Source organism: Haplochromis burtoni, unplaced genomic scaffold (assembly GCF_018398535.1).
Source record: "Haplochromis burtoni strain Fernald_Lab_line unplaced genomic scaffold, NCSU_Asbu1 Contig_19, whole genome shotgun sequence".
Taxonomy (NCBI): Eukaryota; Metazoa; Chordata; class Actinopteri; order Cichliformes; family Cichlidae; genus Haplochromis; species Haplochromis burtoni.
In genome coordinates this window covers 877,066-898,943 of record NW_024582380.1, presented here as the reverse complement: position 1 = coordinate 898,943, position 21,878 = coordinate 877,066, and the positions used below count along the sequence as shown (strand labels likewise).

Here is a 21,878-nt window from a genome sequence, read left to right as displayed (position 1 = left end):
CGCTGGGATTCATCAGACTGCCTGATTGGACAGATGCATGCATAAGTGCTTTGACTCGGGCCTTGTTGCAAATGTGCGCCTGACATGAGTGTCGTGATTTATACTGTATTGTCAGACCACCTGCAGCGATTATGGAGGGAGTTTGTTGATGATCGGGGTTGTCACGACACTAAAGTCCTTATTTTATTTTATTGTATTTTTTTCCCCACAGTGGACAAGAACAAATCCAAAGCTGGCTCCCACCAACAACGCCCTCAACAGCAAGCATCACAACAGAAGCAGAGCAACAGGCCTCAGGATGCAGTGCCAGCGAGTCTTACAGAAGTTGACAGAATAAACCAGAACGTCCAGCAGCTCAAAGGACTGCTGAGAGCCAGTAACTGTAGATTTGAAGCACTCTCCATAGTCTTGCAGCAAACATTGACTGGGGTAAGAATTGATTTATTTCATAAAAACACTTTCATTTGCAGTTTAAAGTATATTTCATGACACACATTTGGTTAGTTTTGAGACATGGCAATCATTAACCAAGTTCAGTGAGTTCAGCTCACAGTAGTTTCTTATGCTCATCTGTTTAGAGTAGAAACTAATGTTGTCGAGCAGTGAGTTTGACGTTCCAGTAAAACACATAAAAAATATTGCTCTTTATATTAAGCTAATAATTTTTCTACACATACATGAGTCCATTGTGCTTGAATCATAACTACAAGTGTTGTAACATCACATCGTGCATTCTGACAGAGGGGAAACTTAATGGCATTACTGTTTTGCGCATCTATCCTAATAGTCGTACTCCACCCAACCATCAAACTGCCTTATTTAGTTGTCAGAGCAAAACTATGTAGATAATGTGAGTGAAATTGTTTCTTTGTTTGAATCCATGTGTTCTTAAAGAGAAGAAGTACTATCTGGGTTGATTCAGTAATGCCCTTGTTTGATTACATCATGTGTTATGCATCAGTGGCAAAAAGTCTGGTCTGGTAGAATTGTTCTCTCCTGGTCACTTTGTGTTTTGCAGTGGTCAGACGCTAATATGTTCGTGTCTGTAAATCTTCATTTAGCACCCCGGTGCTGTAAGCTCAGTTTGTTGTGGTGTAGTTAGGGCGCTCTGCAGCTAACAGTATTTTCAGAAAACGAAGCCACTGCTTCTCTCAGCTGTAATGCATGCAGTCACCTTTGAAGTTTTTTCTCCTTTGGCCTTAATGTCAGCAACTGCTTTTACTTCTGCCTTACTCCAGATTTTGACACCAGACAAATTTATCATTACTGTAGTTACGACAGAGTTCATATTTGGCCAAGAGAAACCTCAGAGGACTCGAGTCTAGGGAACATTTTTGTCTCCATTTAACATGATTCATCATTCTAACCAATCAAAAAAACAGCAATAACTTCTTTAAAAGCTTGTGTGGTTTACTGCACATTATTTCCCCCTGAATTAATTTTTCATTACTTTGGATAATGTCTGAAGTTTATCTGCTAGTTTGTGGAAACATCTTCTAGTTCTTACTGATCTGCAGTATGAATTCTTCCCCACAGAAATAAAAGCCAGAAGGTGGAGCATGTTCCTGAAGTATGGAGTCATGCCTTTCCTTATTCGGGGTGGAGTCAGTTTGGTGCAGGTGTCCAACTCTCACCATTTCTTTCTCCCTACTTACCCGATGCTCCCACAAAATGGCTAAAACTCTTTCGGTTCACTTAGTTTGAAAGGCCAGTGTCCAGTAGCACAGATAAGTTATAAAGATTAAATTTAAGTGATCCTTATTTATTTATTGTTAGTTTGTATCTGAGAAGCTGATTCATTGGACAGCCTCAGTCTAGCCAGAATTTTAACCCTGACAATGGATGTGGTCCACCTGGTGATGAGCACTAGAAATTGGCTTCAAAATGATTTATATATATTTATTTTAGTAGCTTGTGAATATTTTTAAATCAAAACTTTTTTTTTTGTTTACATGAAAACATAACAGATTTTTTTTTTTCCATGTGGTCTCAGTGCAGTCATGAGGAAGACATTTGGAGCAGAATACGTTTAAGTCGCTGCTCGTGTCATGTGATGTAATGTGACAGCTGGTATGAGGCACAGTGTGGGATGTTGTGTCACCGATCTTTGCCTCATTCCCCTCTGTTTGGACGGCTGGGTTGTGAAACTGAATGCATCAACAAATATTAAAAACACGCTCGTTCCTCTAGAATACAAAAGTCTCCTCCCACTGAGTCAGTTTTAACTATTGCATGTCCTGCTTCTTTTTGCTACCCCTATAGGATGATACTATTTAATGCTTGCTGTATATCAGACGCAGGGACTTGCCTTTTATATGTAATCTGAAGTCACTGAGGTTGTGCGATACAGATCTAGTGATTTTTGGATGTCGGGTGTATTAATGTTCAGATACGCTTTGAAATCTGGTGGTCACTGATCATACCAAGAATAGCTAGCTGGCCCTGGCCCTGACACTGTGAGAATGCCCCAGCTGTTGACTTGATATGGTTATGAACAGCAGCCAAATGCTAAGCAAGGACTGTTTCTTATCATCTGTTTGGATGGGGTGTTTGCCATGCCTTCTCTTAACACTTTCCCCACCAGACTGTTGTTTTGACAGGGTGAAAAAGAAATGCTATAAGACTGGTTTCCTCTTAGCACAGAAATGGAAGCACATTACAAAAAATCAAAAATACGACCTTTATTTATTTAGCTATTTATATGTTTGCTTGTTAAGTCTCAATATTTCCAGGAGACGGGAACGTGATCTACATCAGTCATGGTCTCAGTTGAGCTTCATGTCATCCTACACCTGACATGGATCATAGTTGTATACACGAGGGACATTTCTCCTCTCTGGATTAGGCTATAAGAGTTGTGCAGTGCAGAGGCTTGTGCTGAGTAATGATATCAAATTAAATTAGCGAAAGCATCCACTGCCTAACAAAACAATCTGTATTTTGGATAATGAAGGAGATTTTTTGCTTAAACTGTAGGGCTGCATGGTAGCAAGTTGGGGGTTTTGTTGTTGTTCTTCAATTTCTGGATGAAAATCATGTAAATAAAGAAGAATAAAAGGGCACTGCTGCATTGTAGTTGATGTGAACTGAATTCAAAGAGGAAAACAAGTTTAACTGTAGACATTTTCTATACTGCCAGCTAGTGAACAAATAATATTTGAATGCTGGTGAGCAACACGATTTACAGTCAGTGAACATAAATCGTGTTGCTCACACAGAAGCTGGAAATTTCCTCTGTCACAGCATTGTATCATCACCTTATAGGAAGACAGTGCCTGTGCAGCCTGTAGCTCTACAGCAGGATGTAATATAATTGTGCAGAGGGGTGATTTAATCTGTTTGGATGAGTAGTGGGGGATGGTGGTAATGAAGCCTCTCCGTGTATCCCATGGGTAGGTCACTGCACAGCACAAGTCCTGCTCCAGCAGCCTGATGTCAGACAGCTCTGAAGAATTTATCTGTTTGCTCCACTCCGGCTGCCTTTACTGCTGTCTTAAAGTGACCTCACCTCACTGAGGAGGCTGTTCTCATGCACACTGTAGCCTGCCCCTTCTGTTATTTTAGATGGAATACGGTAATGCACTCTGCAGTCACTCACCACAGCCAGGGGAAGCGGCTTTTTCAGTCCTGCCTCAGATGTAGTCAGAGCAGTCTGGGAGGAGGTGGCGCGCCCACCTGGACCACTGTCTGTCCTGGAGTACGCAGGGGGGGGGGGACTCCAGCACCCAAGCCTCTGGCTGAGGCTGGACAATGGGCTGTTCTGGCAGCAAAGCATGCCTTAGTGCTCCCTGCGCTGCAGAAAGGGTAACTAGCTTCTACATTGTTCCACTCTGCAGTGAGGAATAGATGCAGGACAGGGTGAACACGTATTTGCTAATGTAAACTGATCAGTGAGGTGATGTTTGGCTTGTCTTACTTGCCTGATTTTTCTCATATCCATAATTAAATAATGCCAGGTATTCGGTGTGCTGTGCACAGTGTCAGGTTGTTGATGTGAATCGGGACAGTAAGTGAAACGTAATAGACGGGAGATAAACGGTTTTTGGATCATCTATGCGTCAGTTTGAAGTCTAGCAGGAGCACTGCAGCTACAGCACAGCCTTTCCACTGCAAAACTGACTCAGAAAGAGAGAAGTAAGGGAGTTTCTTCTCTCTTTTCTTTTTTCAGTTCCTCTCAGTATCACTTGTTCTGGCTTTTTCTTGTTAGCTGCGTTTGCTGGTGGTGGTGGTTGTTGTTGTGGCTGCTGCTGCTCTTGGTGGTTTTTGTGTGTATTTCAAATGCAGTATTTTAGTAGGAAAACTGCAGAAATTGGATGATTGCATTACTTGCATTTCCCCTTTTGTAATCTTGACTGTCACAATTTAGTCTTGTTACTGTGCTGGAATAAATTTGCAGAAATAAATGCACGAGTATGTGTGTGTCACTGTTTACCTTTTTCTTGCTTGCAGCGTAATGAAGCCACGCAGCAGTGCAGGGAGCTGTCCCAGGAGCTGGTCAATCTTAGAGAAGAGCTGGGTAAGTTGGGTCACCTTGGCTTCATGTTAAGTGTTTGCAGTGTTTAGCTGTGTAAAGAAACTCTGCTGGTGCAGGGTTTGCATCTAGTTACTTTGTCTGGATTTTTATTTTTAATCCCTTAGGTTTGGATTTTTGTTCAGGTTGGTAGAAATTAAGGAAATCTTTAAGGGTGATTTGACTTTATCTTTAATGCCATGCCCTGTTTGCGGTTACGGGTTAACTTTTATATGTGTTTCATGACTAAAGATGATCATTTCCAGATGCAGATAAAGCTTTGACCACACAGACTGTCCATGCAGCACTTTCTTTACTTAACTGTTTTGTCCACTGAAAATCAGTTGCCAAGGCAAGTAGTTGCTTACGTTTAGTTTTTTTTTTGTTAGTGATTTCCATTTCCCACAGCGTGGCAGTCTGACCTCTGAACCCACACAGGAGGGGCTGGTGGAATGCCACACCACATGAGGCCTTGTGAATTCTTGGAGAGAGTGATCCATGTTTTATGTCCAGCTTAAGTGCTGTCAAACAGGCCCGAGCACACTCAAACATGGCTCACACACCAGCCTTTATCTCTTTTACCTCAGGCAGCAGTAGTACTGTGGCCCCTCCCTCACAGCCGCGGGACTTCCACATGACTGCTCTTATATGCTGAGCGCTGTTGTATTTGCACTGAAACACATTCTTCATCTCTGGGAAGCTACATTCACCTCAGGCAGACTTTTTGTAAACTTGTTTGGATGTGTGAAGTCGTTGGACTTATTCTAGGAATATCGTCTCTCTTTGAGTTAATTTCCTTGTATGTGTACTTTACAGATTCTCTACTTATCCAAGGAGCAATTTGTTGATGGTATTTTTGCATTGCTTCCAAACCCCATCTCACCCAAACTCTGAGCCACAAGGTGTTTTATGTGGAGGGGTTTGGACATTAAGGTCACATGACTGCAAAATGCTTTGCTCCTCTTTGTTGAACTATACGTGCCAAAGCCTGATCGATTGTCCCTTCGTTTGCTTGTCATCTGTTCCTGGATCTGCTGCCATTATTCCACTCTGAATAAGGCGGCTCCTCATTCTCAGGCATCCTTGACTTTCCTTTTTCTATTTTTCTATTTATTTTTTTCATTTGGTTTGGGAGATTACCTTTTGTTTGGAAATGATCTACAAACATTCACTGTGCAGTGGCACCCTGAGAACATCAAATTGTACCTGCCACACATGTGTCACTACAGAGCAACATCTGGATTCAGCATTTGACAGCCACTGCTGCAGGTGCACATAGTTGCAAGTCCTGAATGTTTGAGGGGTTTGTTTTTTTTGTTTTTGTTTTTTTTGTCATTCTTATTAGTGTTAATTGTACAATAAATAATACATTATTGTATTATTTGGTTCAGTCTGTTACTTTTGTTTTGGATCAACTGTAACCCACATAATTTCCTTAGGAACTATTAAAGTATTCTGATTTTAGAGGAGCACAGCCTGTTTGACATGGAAGAAGTTTTTGTTCTTCATAACTGTCTTAACACTATCGCAGTCTCTCTGTAGTGCACTGACTGACCTGCCAGCTGACAGATATTTGCACTGTTTGTGCACAGACACTTGAGCTGCAGACAGTTTATGGAGTTTGCTTCTCTCACCCACTTCAGCCCAGATATAAACACTTGTCAGTGGAAACAGTTTGGAACTTGTCAGGCTGATTTGGAGATGGAAAACAAAAGCCATCAATGGCAAATAAAGGATAAAATGGCCAATGATCATCTTGGAAATGGTTTAAGAAATCTGCCTTGAGATGTTGTGAAAGAATTTGGACTCATTTCTATTTCTTCTTGTGTCTGGAATTGACATGCAGTGTAGCTGGCATCAGCACTCAAGTGTGCAGGCACCTCCCCTTGAAAGTCAGTTTTTCCATTCCTTTTTGGAGAGCATTTGGTGACACATGTTCGCATCAACGAGGACTTTGCTAAAAAGGCTTTTATTAGAGGACACATCAGATTTCTTACAGTTGCTAATGAAAATTTTCCTCTGACTTTGCAGCTGTACAGACTGATATTTAATAAACAGAGTAGCTGAATACAATGCAAGCTGTCAGCTTTCACCAAGATAAAACTTTATCCTTCCAGTTTCCTCTGTTCATTCATCTGAGCATCTGGAGAAGGAGAATGAAGAGTTGCGTGCTGCTCTGGAGGATGCACTGCACAAACTGCAGGAACAGCACCGTAATGACCTGGTTGAGCTGGAGCAGAGGCTGCAGGCCTACTACCAGGCTGAGAGGGACAAGGTTCACTGTGCCTACCAGAAAGAGGCAGACAAGTCCAAAACTGTCATGCAGCAGCAGGTTTGTCTCTACAGCACCTTCTGATTCTTATTTTGGGAAATTTAAAGATGATTTACAGCCTAGTCTAGTGGTCAATTTTATTTAATCCTGTGGGGAAAATTAACTGACTTTTATGTTCTGTTTAAAGATTGAAGAGCTTAAAGCAAATCATGAAGCCATGAAGTTGGACCTTGAGAAAAGCCATGAAGAACAGCTGCAGTGTGTTAAACAGCAGTATGAGATGTCACTGGAAGGTGAGAGAACAATCCAAATATATTCATCACCTGCATAATGCAGGCATTAAATATTGGAACATTTGTCTTTGTTTTTATTCCATGCATTTTCATTGTGTTCATTTCATTTTGTGATACTGGAATCTGCAAACCTTTCAGAGCTCAGGAAAGTCCACAACCAGGAGCTGGAGGCTTTGGACAAAACCTTAAAAGATGCTGAAGCCTCTCTCTCTGTGAGCTTCCTCTTCTGCTCTTTTAAGTCATCTTACAACAGGACTGTAACTTACTTTGTAATGGTTTGCTCAGACTTTGTTGTGCTGTACATCCACAGAGTCAAATTGAGGAGCTGACCTTGGAGAATAGTGCTCTAAATGAGAGGCTAACTGCTGAGGAGAGGAAGAGGAAAGAGCTGGCTGAAAACAGTCAGGTACTCTGTGCTTATTATAGCTCAGATCTGATACAGAAGCATCTTGTGACTCTAGTGTCGTTTCCCCCTGAGCATGAAAGATTTAAGATAAAATGGGAACAGATGCAAAAATGTCTTCATATTTTCTTAGAGGATTTCATTCTCAAGTCTGCAATGATGTGTTTGTTCAGTAATTAACGCTCATTAACTCTTCTCTACTGTATGAATAGGTATGAATTGAAATGAGTTAATTTCTGCTACATATGCACTAGATTCCCCCGCCCAGAGTTAATTTTCCTGCAGTGCTGTTGTACAGTAAGGCCGCCACTCCTCATTAATGTAAAGTGGCTCTAACTGTACTCTGTATTGTTCCCCCAGCATAGTTATTTAGGCTAACTACCTCACATTACCTGTCACTCCATATTTGTTATTAATACACTTATTCAGAAAAAAATGGCACGAGCAGCAGTTTAATAAAACGACACAGCAGCAGTTTAATAAAACGACACATGATCAGTAATGGAGTGCTTCATTAACCACCGCCCCACCCATATATGGTCTGTTATTATTTATTTATTTATTTGTTTATTTATTTATTTATTTGTCTTCATAAAGGATCCTAAGCAATTTCCCTCTACTTTTTTTTTTCACTCACAGAAGGACCCTCACACTCTGTATCTGGAGCAGGAGCTACAAAGTCTCAAAGTGGTGCTGGATATCAAAAACACACAGGTCCACCAACAGGAGAAGAAGCTCATGGAGATAGCCAAACTGGTCAGACGATAAAGAAACTTAAAGTTCAGCACTGCTGCTGAGACTTTCCCTTTTAAACTCGCTCTTTTCATTCATTTTTTTTTTTCCAGACAGAGAAAAATGTAAAGTTAGACGAGAGCCTTAAAAAAGTCCAGCAAGAGAACGAAGACCTCAAAGCCCGCATGGAAAAACACGCTGCTCTTTCAAGGTAAGAGTCCACCATATGGGTTCATAGTGATTAATTCCACAGAGTGAAGCACCTGAACAGCTGCCTCAGCTCAGACTCATTTTAAATTACTGCATTCATTAAGTGTAATGAACACCAAGCTTTTTTCTGTGTGCCAATATAATTCCTAACCTCTAATGCACCTCTACTTTATTCCAAAAACTATCGATCACGCCACCATCCTGGTGCCGCAGCTACTCACAAAGATTCCAAATATGTATCGAAAAGTGACTCATATTCCCTTTTCCATCTGAGGAGGTCAGTGCGGTTGTAGAACTGTTTTTTGGTTTGTTTGTTTTTTGGAATTGCTTTTACGACCTTAATTCCAAATAAAATTTGGGATGCTTTGTCTTATCTTTGTTGCCGCGCAAAGGAAAATGCCAAAAAGGAATATTGTATGGCTGAGGCCGTCGGTGAGCACAGCATTAAAAACAGGCCTGATTCTGTGATGGAAATCACTGCATTGGCTCACGAGCATGTCTAGAAATGACTGTCTGTGAACGCAACTCACAGGGCCTCCACAGCGTCCCAACGTTTTGTCAAATAGGGCTGCAAAACTGACCTTTATGCCTTCAGGTGGAAGTTACTGAGATTCAAACTCATCCAAATATAGAAAACACACACACTTCAGGTGTGTGTGTGTGTGTGTGTTAAATTAAAGTGTGCACTTCAGTCATTAACACTGGAAGAGGCCTGCTAAATTAATAAAGTAATTCTCAGAAGAAGGCAGCAGTGATAATTTCATGGTTTCATCCAGGAGATCACGCTTGCTCGCGTACATATTTCAGGATGTCAGTTTGAGCTCTTGTTTTCAGAGCTGGGGGCACATCCGAGTAAGCAGAGACTTTATTTTATAGAGTCGACTGACCCAGACAGCATCTATCTGTGCATCTACTATTTTCCTATCGTTGCATATTTGAGTTGTGAATGTACTTTGCTGCCAAGTACAGTGATCTGATTGGTCACATCTGTTGATTTGGATCCAGAAAATCTGAAAAATCAAGCTTGGTTTGGAAAAAATAATAATAGGTGTCCAAAATAATATTATTGAAACATAAAATATTTATACAGATTTTGTGCTTCTGGTGTATAAAGGCCTTTAATCTGTGTCCAAATTTGACATAAAGTCAGTTGTGATATAAAGTGCAGCGCAGATGTCCGAGGATGTCTTAGAAGCATTAATATATTAACCTAAAACTGTAAAATTGGAAGGAATCAAGTGTAAGAATGTGTATATTAATGAAACTTGTCAGAGAAACACAAAGACACGAGACACTGCTGAAGAATTTTAGATCCTCCTCCTCTCAGCATACGGAGGTCAAGGGAATCTGTCCGGAATGCTGACCCCATTTCCAGAGAACTGATTGGCCAGTAGGTGATGTTTTCATACGTGGTACCTGCATATCTGGAGCAGGTTAGCCTTGCAGCATAAGTGACTGTCACAGTATACCCCAGTTTAAAAAAACTGTATACGATGAAATGCTTTGTTCAGGCCTCTGCTCGTCTCTGACTCTGTGTTGATGCACCGCAGGCAGCTGTCGACAGAGCAGGCCATGCTGCAGGAGTCGCTTCATAAGGAGTCCAAGGTGAACAAGCGTCTGTCCATGGAGAACGAGGAGCTGCTGTGGAAGCTCCATAATGGAGAATTGAGTAGCCCACGCAAGGTGTCTCCCACCTCCACCTCTCCCTCCCACTCCTTCAACTTCCAATCACCTCGCAGCTCTGGCTGCTTCTCCAGCCCTCCCCTGTCACCCAGATAACAACGGGCTCCTGCTTCCAGGAAGCAGAACACTGCATTTGAGTTGTCCCTCTGGACTTAAGAGCCATCTTTATTTCCTTTGCATTTAGCAAAACATCAGCCTGACCTTGGCTCATTCAGAATGAGATGAACTCTGACACTGCAGAAATACAGGAAAAACAACACTGCACAGAAGCACTTAATAAGGAAGGCCACGATGTTTGCCTTTAGAATTTGATTCTTTGGCTGGAGGAAAGAGGAAATCTCAGGACTTCTATGTAATGAAACACTTTGTTATTTGTAGAGGCTTATCTTTGCTGAAGCTCGGCATACACACACAGTACATGCAGTAAAACACATGCATGTGTACATTTGCAGGAAAATGAGGAAAAAAAACATTAAACTTCTTATGCCGATTTTTTTTTTTCTTTTTTTTCTTTTTTAAATTAGTATTTTCTTTCTATAAAACTAATAAGTATGTTCAGAATTTCCTTGGTTATGTTATTTTTTAAGGCTTTTTTTTTTTTTTGGTAATAGTTGGGTTCTGGATCATTTGTGGCCTTGTACGGTTTTGTTTCAATGTTTATTTGACCGAGGGACCAGTCCAAGTCTCTTTGCATGTGTAGCCCGTACCGAAGCCTCCTAACACAGCTTTAAAGTCAGCGTCTGTGCAAAGAGCTGACCAGAAGCAGCTTTGCTCATCTGTGTCAGAGACTGTATCTTGGAAATGTCTGAGTATTTTTGTTTTGAATTTATATAATAGATGTGCTGATCCTGTTTGAAATAATCTATTAATAAAGTCTTGTATTAAACTGAAGCTGTGAAATGGATTGTCAGTCAAAACTGGTAAAAGTGGTACCCACATTTTATGATGAAGCTCTACTCGTGAGCTTTTCTAAGGAGATATTGAAGTTTAAATGCCAAATTTCCCTCACTCTAGTTGACTGAAATGCTATACAGTGTATATACTGGGTCCAACCTGTTAATGCTTTTATAAACCACAAGCATTCATTCATAATCCTAATCCAAAGTATATTTCAAAATCCTAACCACCAGTAACTTTTCAGCAAAGTGGAAATATCAGCAAGTGTTGCACTGGATCAAAATAAGCTGCAGGCCTCAGATCACATTCCACATACGGAGCACATTAAGACGCCCGCCTGGCACACAGCTCCTCTTCAGACAGAGCGGGACTCTGACTCCTGCCACTCTCCTTTCTGTTTTTTCTTACAGCTTCATTACTCTGTTTAAATGAAGCCCAACTCTGATTAGTCAGGGATGTTTGATTTGGTGTCCAACACAGCTCTCTGCCAGAAGTGACAGCAGCCATGTGGTGTCGTCATGACAGCCCCAAATGATTAGGACTCCTCCCCCCAGAGCTTGTGCTATTACCTTCATTTATGTTATTCTACAGTTAAGAAAATTGTGTTTTCCAGTTTTGGTGACTTCTGGGATCACATGATGCACGTTATGAAACAACTTTTCTTTTATCTGATGTTCCTGAGATCTTGAGTAGTTTGGAGTGTGCTGATTGGCTCTTTACTGTTCTTTGGACTTCAGGTGTTTGCATGCTTAGACTCCCTGTTGTGCTGCAAAATGAAACCTCTAAATATATGTTTTAATAGATGTATGTGAATGACTGTCGTCCATAGCTTGCTTTTAATGACATGAACTTTTCAACTTGGCAAAAATGTATTTTTATTTATATACATGCTGATTTCATGTATTTCATAGATTTAAAAAAAAGACACACCAATGTGTCAAAAACTCTTGAATATCAGATGGAGCCAGCAGGTCAGGTTGTTTAGGGCTATTTGGAGATGGTGGTCCCCACGATTGTCTCGCCATGCTGGCTCTTGGCTTTACACATGTATTCTCCAAAGTCGATGGTTTCCATGTCCTCTACCGTCAGGATGCTCTGGGTGACGCGTGTGGTGTAGCCCATACCTCTGTTAACCAGCCTCCAGGAAGTCTGGATGTGAACGGGTCGGGAGCCCTACACAACATGAACACATGATTTCCTCCCACTGTGACAGTTATCAGCAACAATAAAGAGCATAATTGTAACAAACTCATTTTACTTTTATCAAAAGAAAATAGAAAAATCCATTTTTAAAGGTGGCAACAGAATCTTTTACTCCTAACCTTCAGCTTTTAAGTAGAACATCACGTATACCACAATTGGGTTTTGCTTTTGTTTTTAAGGGCAGCTGCGAAAATACTCAAATGCAGTGAGTAACTTTTATGACAAGGCTAATGAATCATAAAAACGCGCAGCTAAATAATAACTTCTCTTTTAAAACCATCATTAAACTATCCATCCATTCGCTTCCACTTATCCTTTTCAGGGTCGCGGGGGGCGCTGGAGCCTATCCCAGCTGTCACAGGGCGAGAGGCGGGGTACACCCTGGACAGGTCGCCAGTCTATCACAGGGCCAACACACAGGGACAGACAACCATTCGCACTCACATTCACTCCTAGTGGCAATTTGGATTATCCAAAGAACCTATCCCCACAAGCTGCATGTCTTTGGACTGTGAGAGGAAGCCAGAGTACCTGGAGGGAACCCACACAAACACGGGGAGAACATGCAAACTCCACACAGAAAGACCCCGGCCTAATGGTGGAATTGAACTCAGGACCTTCTTGCTGTGCAGCAACAGTGCTAACCACCGTGCTGCATTATTAAACTAAAAAAAAAAAACTAAATATATGAAGTCTAAATTTCAACCTCAGCTCTGTCCTGTAGACTCCTTTGTTGTTTTTCTAAATAGTAAAAAGTTGGACAGAATTATTATTATAAAAAGTACATTTTAAGGGCCTTTTAAAAACATGTTGATTCATTCTTAAAAGCTAACTTTATCCATTTAAGGACTACGATGATCTTTTTCATTTTTAATACCTGTAATCGGGTCTGACTTTTAGTCCAGGATTTCTCTTACCTGACCAGGATAAGTCCAAGTGAAGCTCACGTCCACATCTGGCTCTCCCAGCACTGTGCAGGTTACATTGACATTGTCGCCTCCTCTCACAGAGTCTGGAGAGGCTTCAAGGCTCACAAACGGTGGCCCACTGGGAACTGTCATCGAGAGAAAGGTAAGTTCCATCTCCTTAAAGTATTAAAGTCATTTAAAAAAAAACATAAATATATATAAATATTTGATGGTATTCAAACTGTTGAACCATACTTGAATCTGGATTTTTCTCCACCTGCCAGTCGACCGTGCCACAGCAGCTTAACTGTATCTAAACCGCACAATAGTTCCATTGCATAAATCTGTCCCCCTTTTGCAAAATCCAGACTGTTTCCACTTTAGTTGGCAGGCGTCCACATTAACCAAGCACAGCAGTGAGGATTAAAGAGGCTCTTGACATTTTTGAAATACAACCCTTTCCTGGAAGCCGATTTAAAAAGTAGACGTCGTAGAAGTAACCAGCGCTTGATTCATAACATTGCAAAAAGTTGATTGTCACCACTTAGAGTCAGTAAGATAAATGGTTATGCGTAGCAGTTAGTTTCACAGAACAATAGTTAGTGTTTCTACATGCAGCATGTTTATATCTTCTATTACTGTATTTATTCATGAGGTGTCATGTGATTGATTTGTGCTCACCCTCCACATAAAGCAGCTGGTACTTTGTGGAGATCTGAGGGGTGTCCATGGTCTCAGCCTTGCAGTAGAAGACTCCCTGGTGCTCTGGCCTCGGGTTTTGCAGGATGAAGCCCTTGGTGGGATCATATGCCATCTGGGTCATATTTGCTGTGATTTCCACCGGGGGGACCTCTCTGTGCAGGGATGTCTTGGCCTGTGGCTCGGTCACACGGCAGGGAACCACGGCAGGCTGGTCTGGGCGTAGATACACAATCTCAAAGTGCATGGTGGATGGAACGAAGAGGTTGTCTTTGTCTGTTTGGAGAAAAAGTTATTGATATTTTTGTTAAGAACTTGCCCATCTCAGCTACCATAGGGCGAGAGGCTAGCTATACTCTGGTCAGATCGCCAATCTGATGCAGAGCTAACACAGAGATACAGATGTTGTTACATTAACACCTATGGCCAATTTATTGGACAGTCTCGGTCGTTGTGTCCTTGAGTTTGAATGAGTAACTCATCAAAGTCAATCGAGTTTTTTGAGTCACTTGAGTCACTGAGTCAGTTGACCAGAGAGTGCAAAAAAATGTACAGTTTCACTCAAACTTAATTTGTTTCTCTTTTCATGTAAATCCTACTGCTAAGATGAGTGATTGAAAATGCTCCAGTAGTAATGCTCCTTAACATTGGTTGCCAACCAAGAAGAAGAAGAAGAAGCTGTGAGCCAGGAGGGAGGGGGTGAGTAAGTGAGTGATTCGTTTACGCTATGATTCAGCACAGGAAGGGAGGGGGTGAGTGAGTCCTGAGTGATTCCCTTACGCTACGATTCTTCGTAGCTTACCAAAGTTGTACTAAAACATTTTTTGACAAAGTTTTTGAGCACCGTGTACCACATAAAGTGTGCCTTATAGTGCGGAAAATACCACAAGTTAAAAAGCAGTCAAGATCCAAAGAAAAACTTTGAGAAGACCTTCAGAAAGCCTGGGAAATTATTGCTCAAGACCACTTTAAAAGGTTAGAAGAAAGTCTGGCTCCTTGGAAGAAAAATATAAAGAATTTTTAAAATTACCTTTGAAATAGATGTATGAGACGTAGGCGCGATCGTGGTCCTTCTCACACTCTGTGCCATCACATACTATCACCCAGCAGCTGTAAGCCCCCGTGTCGGCAGCAGAGGGCGACGTCAGGATCAGCTGACTGTACTTGTCGCTTTGCTTGATGCTGCAGGCGAGAACCAAAATATAAGATGCTCGGATTTAATGATTCACTGCATGAAGTAGCTCGTGTTTCCTTCCAGCACCTGAGGCGTGAGTTATTGAAAGTATCCAGGTAAGTCGGGTAAGACCATCCGATTTTGCTGCCTTTGCAGCGCAGCTCCATGTTTTTCCCAGGAGTCAAAATGGTGCTCTGGCCCAGGCGGAGGAAGCGGCCTTTATCCAACACCTGCGTCAGGAGTGAATGGCTTCTGCCTCGTCCGTCTTTCAGCGTAGGCCACACCTTTACCCGTTTCCCACCTGGCCGGATGCGGTTCTCTCCGATGTCTTTTCTTCGCTTGACCTGCTGGCATGCACCTGCAAACACAGAGCCATAGAGGACAGAGGGGAGAAACTAATAATAAATAGATCAATAGATAGATATGATAGATATAACTTATATATCTATAACTTCCAAGTCTGATAAAGAAGCCAACAGGGAAAGTGCAAAAACAAAACTGCAGTTCCTACGATGGCCACTTGGGGGTGGCTCAAGTTAGTCCCCAAAGACTTTCATTTTAAAATGACCAAAAAATAAACTCATTTATACCATGATATAAATAAAAAATAAAAACCCTAAAATGATCTAAAATGATTGTTAGGGTTACAATGACAATGTCACAATAACACTGCAGCTCTGTCCATTTAGGTTAGCTGCTCTTTCTCCAGCTGCGGTAACATTAAAACAGGATGTGTAAAAAGTCCAAGTTACTGGCACAGTATGACCATAGCTGTTCCTCTCCTTTTGCTCTCTTGTTCTCTGTGAAACACACAAACCGTTAAATACAAGAAAAATCAGCCTGAAGTGTAGACTTTCAGAATTTGTTGTTTTATTCCTCAGAGCTGCATTAATGGAAACTCAGAGAGAGGTCAGTAGTACAGGCCAGATAATTAAAAACGCCTGCTGCATACCTTAGATCCAGCTGGTTTGAGTCGCTCTGCAGGAGCACTTTAGGAAAAACTTTCAAAAACTCAAATCCTTTGCATGCTTTTACACTTTCCATACATAAAATGCAAAGATTTTTTTAAAGTCAGTGGCTGCAGACCTCAGAGGGAGTGTAAACAGAATTTAAACTTTGCAGTTTGTGAGTGAGATCTACTGCATGATTGCACCTCCCATTCTACGCCCACCACATAGGCCAATGCTCCCAGCCAGTCCTGATGCATCCTCAGATTGTCTCATTCTCCCTCTTCTGCATTGTTACAGCCAAAGCTGTCGTGATTACGTTAACAGCCATCTTTCTTCACTAACAAATTGACATGACAGATGTGGAAATGGAGACTTACCATTTTGGAGCTCTACCACGAGCAGAGTCAAGCAAAGCACAGCCCAGAGGTTCATGGTCAGAGGGTCGAGGAATCTGCACGTTCTGGAGAGAGATCGGGGGGTTTTATGAAGGGGTGAGGCGAGTAAAGAAAGTCAGGCTTGGAGCTTGGCTGGAAATTTGCAGGCTCCAGTTGCCCTATTTAGATTTCCAGCTCCATCCTCCTCACAGACTGAACGGAAGAGGGAAAATAACTTCAGAGCTCCTCTGTTTACTCCCATTTCTCTGATCTGAAGAGCAGAAACTTGTAGTTGGAAGCCCTCTGCTGGCCCTCAGTGTGAACTGGCCTTCTTTTAGACAAGAAAATTCAAGGCACATGCCCATACGTATATCGAAGGAAAGTGAAATATTAATAATGCCTCATTATGAATAGCTAGATATATGTACCAGCATGTAACCTGAAAAAATGTGAGCAGTTCATTGGGAATCCAGAGAGAGCTGGAGGGTCTTTTTTGACTTAGTTTTCTAATTATACCTTTTTATTTTTGTGTCATAGAACAAGGACTTTAGACTTTTAGTGGGAACTTCATTGATGTCATTGTCAATGTTTTCATGAGACTGATGCACATCTGCAGCCGTCACAATGCTTCTTTCTCTGATTCTTGTGTTTTTGCAGAGACAAATCCTGAAGAGGATTACTTTCTTTGAAATGAGCTTAAAAAGCATAGATTACAACAACAAATGTAAGTATTTCTCTTTGCATAGAGTTTAGATGTGAAAGGGAGCTAACATTTAATAATGAGTTTTCGTTCTTGAACAATTTTTGAGCAGCGCCCCCAAGTGGAGAGTGTGTGTTTATGGACACTCCTGTTTTTGAGAAGTTTCTGAGGAAAAAATACAAACTAAAAAGTTCATCTTCCTGTGGAAATTACAAGCGATAAGACACATCTGACACTGTATTACCGGAAAATACATTTTATTTTATTGTATTTGTGCAGTTGGTGTGACACTCCATTACAGCATCTTCTGCAGTACGTTCTTCATCCTGTACCCTTATTGCAGTCATCTGCACGTCAGTGTAGAGCTTCTTTGTAGCAGAACACCTTACTAACACCTGCTGAATTTGTTTCACAGTTTTTAGACCACGGAGCACATCGATGAACCACAGCTTCAATGCTCTATGGAAAAATAAACTCCAAGGAAAACACCAGCAGTCCTTAAAAGCCAAGAGGAATGAATACAACCACACAAAATCTCTTGAAACCAGTTACAAACCGTTTAAAAAATACATATATACATGAGGAATGAGGAGCTTACTTTATATACAGGAATACTTTGTTAGGCAGCGATGACAGAGGACATTTTCATGAAGCTTATATTAACAGCATGTCTACATCAAAATATCGCAAAATATCAGACAAACAGGAAAATATATGTGATAGAGTGAGAGCTCTGCATCAAATAACTATCTTTTTATTTATGTAGTAACAAGGTCAACAAACTCCAGGGGGAACCTGTTAAATAAGACCACAGCAACAGTTACAGAGATCTCACTACTTGTAACAGAGGTTTCTATGGGTTGTTACATAATACCTACACATGGCTGAAAACTACCACCAACAATTGGCGTGCTTTCAGGTGAGTCACGTCAGGACATGTTATGTGTCTACAAAACTATTTCACACATTGTACATTTCTCTGAAAGTCTTGTGATAATGATTTATACACAGCTAGTAGAATTATATATGTAATGATCATCCGAAAGGGCTAACAACCAAATGCTGCACTAAGCTACTGGTGTATCAAACTCTACATTGAACTTTACATTGATACCTTACCTGTACAAACCTGTCAGTGTATGGAAAAGCTTCTCTGCAGCCTTGCACTGACTGTTTCAACGCTAAAATAAATGAAAATCACTCTCCAGTGTGTTACCTGTCCGTTCTCCCTCCATGCTTGTCCACAAATGTGACTCATGGGATGTGGTCTCATCCCAGTCATAGAGCGATTCCTCATCATGTGCCACTGATACGTAATACTGATGCTGCCTTTGCAGACTGAATGTGCTTGTGAAGCACACACGGTGAAGCTGTATATACAGGCTCATCCAGGAATAGCTGCTGTGTGCTTTTATGCATCTGTTCCCTCACACAGTCTGTGAAGGAGCCGGCAGCCTTTAACACTGGCTGGTCTTTTCTGAGCAGATGAAAGACTCCTGTTCCTTTCCTTCTGCATCCACATTGTCACGCTTCTCCTGGTTGCTCCTGGTGTTTTCCTGTGCCGTGCCACTTTGAAGCTGGAGCTGGCGCTGACGCTCTACACTGTGCCACACGCCATACCCAAAGTAGATCAGGAAGCCTGAGAAAAGTGGTGATGAGACAGGGGGAGATGTGGAAAAGAGCTTACAGGGAACCGCTTGACTCTGTTCAAAGGTAACCAAAGTAATCTACCAGCATATCTAAAGCTCTATTATATCTTCATTGCTTACTCACTTTACCCTTACAGATTAATTTCCAAAGGGAAACCTTAAAAGCTTCAAAAAATAAACTAAAATTGAACTGCAGCCCCTCAAATTGCCATTTGAGGGTGTTTTCAAAAGTTATTTCCTGCATATCCTCTCATGGTAAAATGTACAAATCCACAGCAGAAGTAAACAACTTTACATGCTGATGTTTAAAAAGACAAAGAAAAGGTTATTGATTGTTAGCATAGACAATAATCAAGGTTATTTAGCGTTGGTTTCTGAAATCTCATTTTGAAACTTTGATCAAATAAACAGATATGACAAGGAGGGATGAGTATGACTGCGAAACCATTTGCTCATTGGTCAACAACATGTGATTGACAAGTAATTAGCCAACAGGTAACACTCCTTTTAATATAATATGACTGAAATTTGCAAAGCAGATTAAATATTTATTTCACTTGAGCCACGATCAGGGTGATTGTGGCTGAAGAGTTGGCCGGTTCGAGTCCCGGCTCGGACAGTCTCGGTTGTTGTGTCCTTGGGCAAGACACTTCACCTACCGCCCACTGGTGTTGGCCAGAGGGGCCGATGGTGCGATATGGCAGCCTCGCTTCTGTCAGTCTGCTACAACTGTAGCTGCCTCCACCAGTGTGTGAATGTCAGAGTGAATGAATAGTGGTATTGTAAAGCGCTTTGAGGGCCCCGAAAAGCGCTATATAAATGCAATCCATTATTATTATTATTTTTATTAATATGACCCAAATATACTTCCTTAAAAATTTGTATTGGCTCATGGCTAAAGGCACTCACCAGCAGCCATCCACACAGAGAAACGTATCCAGGTGTCTCCACTCAGCTGAACCATCAGGTAAATGTTGACAAATATGCTTAAAATTGGCAGAAAAGGCAGAAGAGGTACCTAGAAAGGAAAAATCACACCAAAATAATCAGTTTTAGATGCTGTTATCTCATAACAAAAGACCTAGTGTTAAAACCAGAGTTACAGAGCCGGTGCGTACCATGAAGGAGACCTTCTTCTTAGTCTGAGGCTGCCTGATGACCATAAAGATGCAGCTGCTGAAGACAAGCAGACACACGGACAGCGAGGCCAGGATCCACACTTCCAAACCCAAAACGGAGTTGATGTGGTATGTGGTGAGATAGCTGATCACACACACCACCAACACTGTGGATTGACGACACACAATTAATTGTGACACAGAAACCTTACAAACAGACTGAAGTCAATCAGGAGAAAAAATCCTCACTGAGAACGTAAACTGTGAACTTACCTAGAACGCCAGTGGACATGTTGACAACACTGGACGAACGCTCGGAAGGTGTCTCGGGAGGGTGTAGAATAGTCTGCAGTGTGGAGCTGCCTCCCTTTAGCATGTTGAGGTGGGACTCTGACTCTGTCAAGTCTGACTCGCCCTCTTCAGACGCGAGGCAATCCCTCTCACCTTTACTTGCCTGCCGCTCCAGAGCTCCATCTGGCTGATACCTGGAAGAAAGAGAAATGTTGGTTTTTACTGAGGTTTAAACTCCACATTGCTCTGCTGTAAGGCGGTGTTATGTTCTGATGCAGTCTCAGTGTTCTGCACATCTATCAACTACTGTATGTCTTTCACAAAAGCCCTAAACTTTTTTAATTTAAATGATTCAGTTTGACTGAACAAGCAAAGTATGTCCGTGTTTACTGATATTTGTGGTGCAGGCAACAGAGGTGTGCAGCAAGTTCAGTTTAGCAAGTAAACATCTTTATTTACTCAAGCAGCCACTGAGCAGTGTACAGTCAGACCATTCACAGCCCTTACATCACCAGTGTGATGCAATAACAAGCAAGGCAATCATTCCTGTGGGCATCTGGGAAAGCTATTAGAGACGCTCCTGCAGGATATTACACAAAGATGATTCTGCTCCAGTTAAACTTTTGAGTTATTTAAAAATGTACCAACCTGAGAAGCAGTACACACACAGCAACCAGCGAATAGGCCAGCAGAGTTCCAATGGACATCATGTCCACCAGGGCTTTGAGGTCAAACAGGAAAGCCATGATGGCTAAAGTAAGCAATAAAAGAAGAAGGAAAGAAATGAACACAAACACTTTCACCCTTAACACTTAATTTCAACAGGTAGGATCATTACTGATTCCCTTCACAGTCACAGAACACGATCCTTTACACACACATACAGTAACATGGAAAAGACATTTCCTTCTAATTGAACGTGACAGTCACCAGATGCAAATCAAATTTCATGCAGATGTGTTTTCACTAGAGCACAACAGCTGTATTCATCTCCATATTGAGTCATTTGATGTGAGATATACTGCGGTGTTGTTTGTCTTGTATCTCAGCACCAGACTTCAGTATGGAAGTTTTCTCAGCAGCATGGTTCAGACACAGAGCAGTGGTATGTCCGCTGCTTCTCACAACATTATATTAAAGCAAAAATATCAAGGAAAGCTCCCCTGCTTGGTACCGTCAGGTGCTCAGTACATAGCCTGTGGTGGTGGTGGTGCAGGTGTGCTGGGTCTCTCCCAGGGTTCACATCTGCCAGCCACTTCACAAAACTGCAAGTCTAAGCCGGATGAGTGCGATCCACAGCAGGAGAGCTTTAAAATACTGCGAGAGCCAGTGTTAATTCTGTCTCACAGTCATTTTCATCATAGGTTTTGCCTACGATCCTTTGTTTTCTAACAACAACAAGACGCTAACTAAATAAAAACGAATACACGAGGACAAAAACTATGATGAAATGTATCAACGCTTTTGTCAAGAAATAATCTAATTTGAGTCAACTGAATCAACTTTAAATTCAGCTGTTTAGTTTAGACATTTATCCAACTAAGACTACATTTAAATAATTTGGATGACTTAATTATGACTAAAACTGAATTATGTTTTAGTCAAGAGACTACGATTAAACTGAATCTGAATCCAAAATTAACACTGGTATGTGCACCACATTGACACACAAAGGCCAGACTACTTGAAACGAATACATCCTATTTTATTGAAACTTTTTTCAAATACTTAGATTATAAAAGAAATACTTTTTTACTTTTTTCAGAAGGAATGCACAGTGATGCTCCACTATCAGTAAAGTAGATAAGCGTG

At 41.4% G+C, this 21,878-nt stretch overlaps 3 protein-coding genes across 9 annotated transcripts in view; 1 reads left to right on the top strand and 2 right to left on the bottom strand.

Moving 5' to 3' along the window:
* Nucleotides 1-10,994, top strand: part of mtus1a (microtubule associated tumor suppressor 1a) — a 25,104-nt gene extending 14,110 nt beyond the window's left edge. For 5 of the 6 annotated variants that reach the window (XM_005916556.2, XM_005916558.2, XM_042218445.1 and 2 more), the window contains 9 exons: nt 212-429; nt 4,450-4,516; nt 6,628-6,842; nt 6,970-7,075; nt 7,214-7,287; nt 7,386-7,481; nt 8,118-8,234; nt 8,324-8,421; nt 9,971-10,994. In XM_005916556.2, coding sequence (XP_005916618.1) covers nt 212-429; nt 4,450-4,516; nt 6,628-6,842; nt 6,970-7,075; nt 7,214-7,287; nt 7,386-7,481; nt 8,118-8,234; nt 8,324-8,421; nt 9,971-10,199 — 1,220 coding nt within the window. In that variant the 3' untranslated portion in view covers nt 10,200-10,994. Of the gene's footprint in view, nt 1-211; nt 430-2,039; nt 3,805-4,449; nt 4,517-6,627; nt 6,843-6,969; nt 7,076-7,213; nt 7,288-7,385; nt 7,482-8,117; nt 8,235-8,323; nt 8,422-9,970 lie in introns of those variants that run through there. The other variant, XM_042218446.1, reaches the window with a different exon arrangement.
* Nucleotides 10,554-16,574, bottom strand: pdgfrl (platelet-derived growth factor receptor-like). The gene is made up of 6 exons (XM_005916555.3): nt 16,312-16,574; nt 15,072-15,342; nt 14,841-14,992; nt 13,793-14,086; nt 13,121-13,257; nt 10,554-12,173 (listed from the first exon to the last, which is right to left on the bottom strand). Exons 1-6 carry the CDS (start codon nt 16,364-16,366, stop codon nt 11,988-11,990), a joined length of 1,095 nt encoding a protein of 364 aa, XP_005916617.1. The 5' UTR covers nt 16,367-16,574; the 3' UTR covers nt 10,554-11,987.
* Nucleotides 16,575-17,248: 674 nt separating this feature from the next.
* Nucleotides 17,249-21,878, bottom strand: part of slc7a2 (solute carrier family 7 member 2) — a 10,508-nt gene continuing 5,878 nt past the window's right edge. For both annotated transcript variants that reach the window (XM_005916567.3, XM_005916569.3), the window contains exons 8-12: nt 20,715-20,817; nt 20,049-20,260; nt 19,776-19,942; nt 19,567-19,675; nt 17,249-18,647 (exon numbers count right to left, since the gene is read on the bottom strand). In XM_005916567.3, the coding sequence (XP_005916629.1) occupies nt 18,466-18,647; nt 19,567-19,675; nt 19,776-19,942; nt 20,049-20,260; nt 20,715-20,817 (773 nt within the window). In that variant the 3' untranslated portion in view covers nt 17,249-18,465. The remainder of the gene's footprint in view (nt 18,648-19,566; nt 19,676-19,775; nt 19,943-20,048; nt 20,261-20,714; nt 20,818-21,878) is intronic.

Excerpts from the sequence above, each read along its gene's own strand:
- pdgfrl (XM_005916555.3), bottom strand. The coding sequence starts at position 16,366 with ATGAACCTCTGGGCTGTGCTTTGCTTGACTCTGCTCGTGGTAGAGCTC. Across the intron at positions 15,343-16,311 it reads CGTGGTAGAGCTCCAAAATG|GTGCATGCCAGCAGGTCAAG; the intron begins GTAAGTCTCCAT and ends CTGTGTTTGCAG. Across the intron at positions 14,087-14,840 it reads CTCATACATCTATTTCAAAG|ACAAAGACAACCTCTTCGTT; the intron begins GTAATTTTAAAA and ends TTCTCCAAACAG.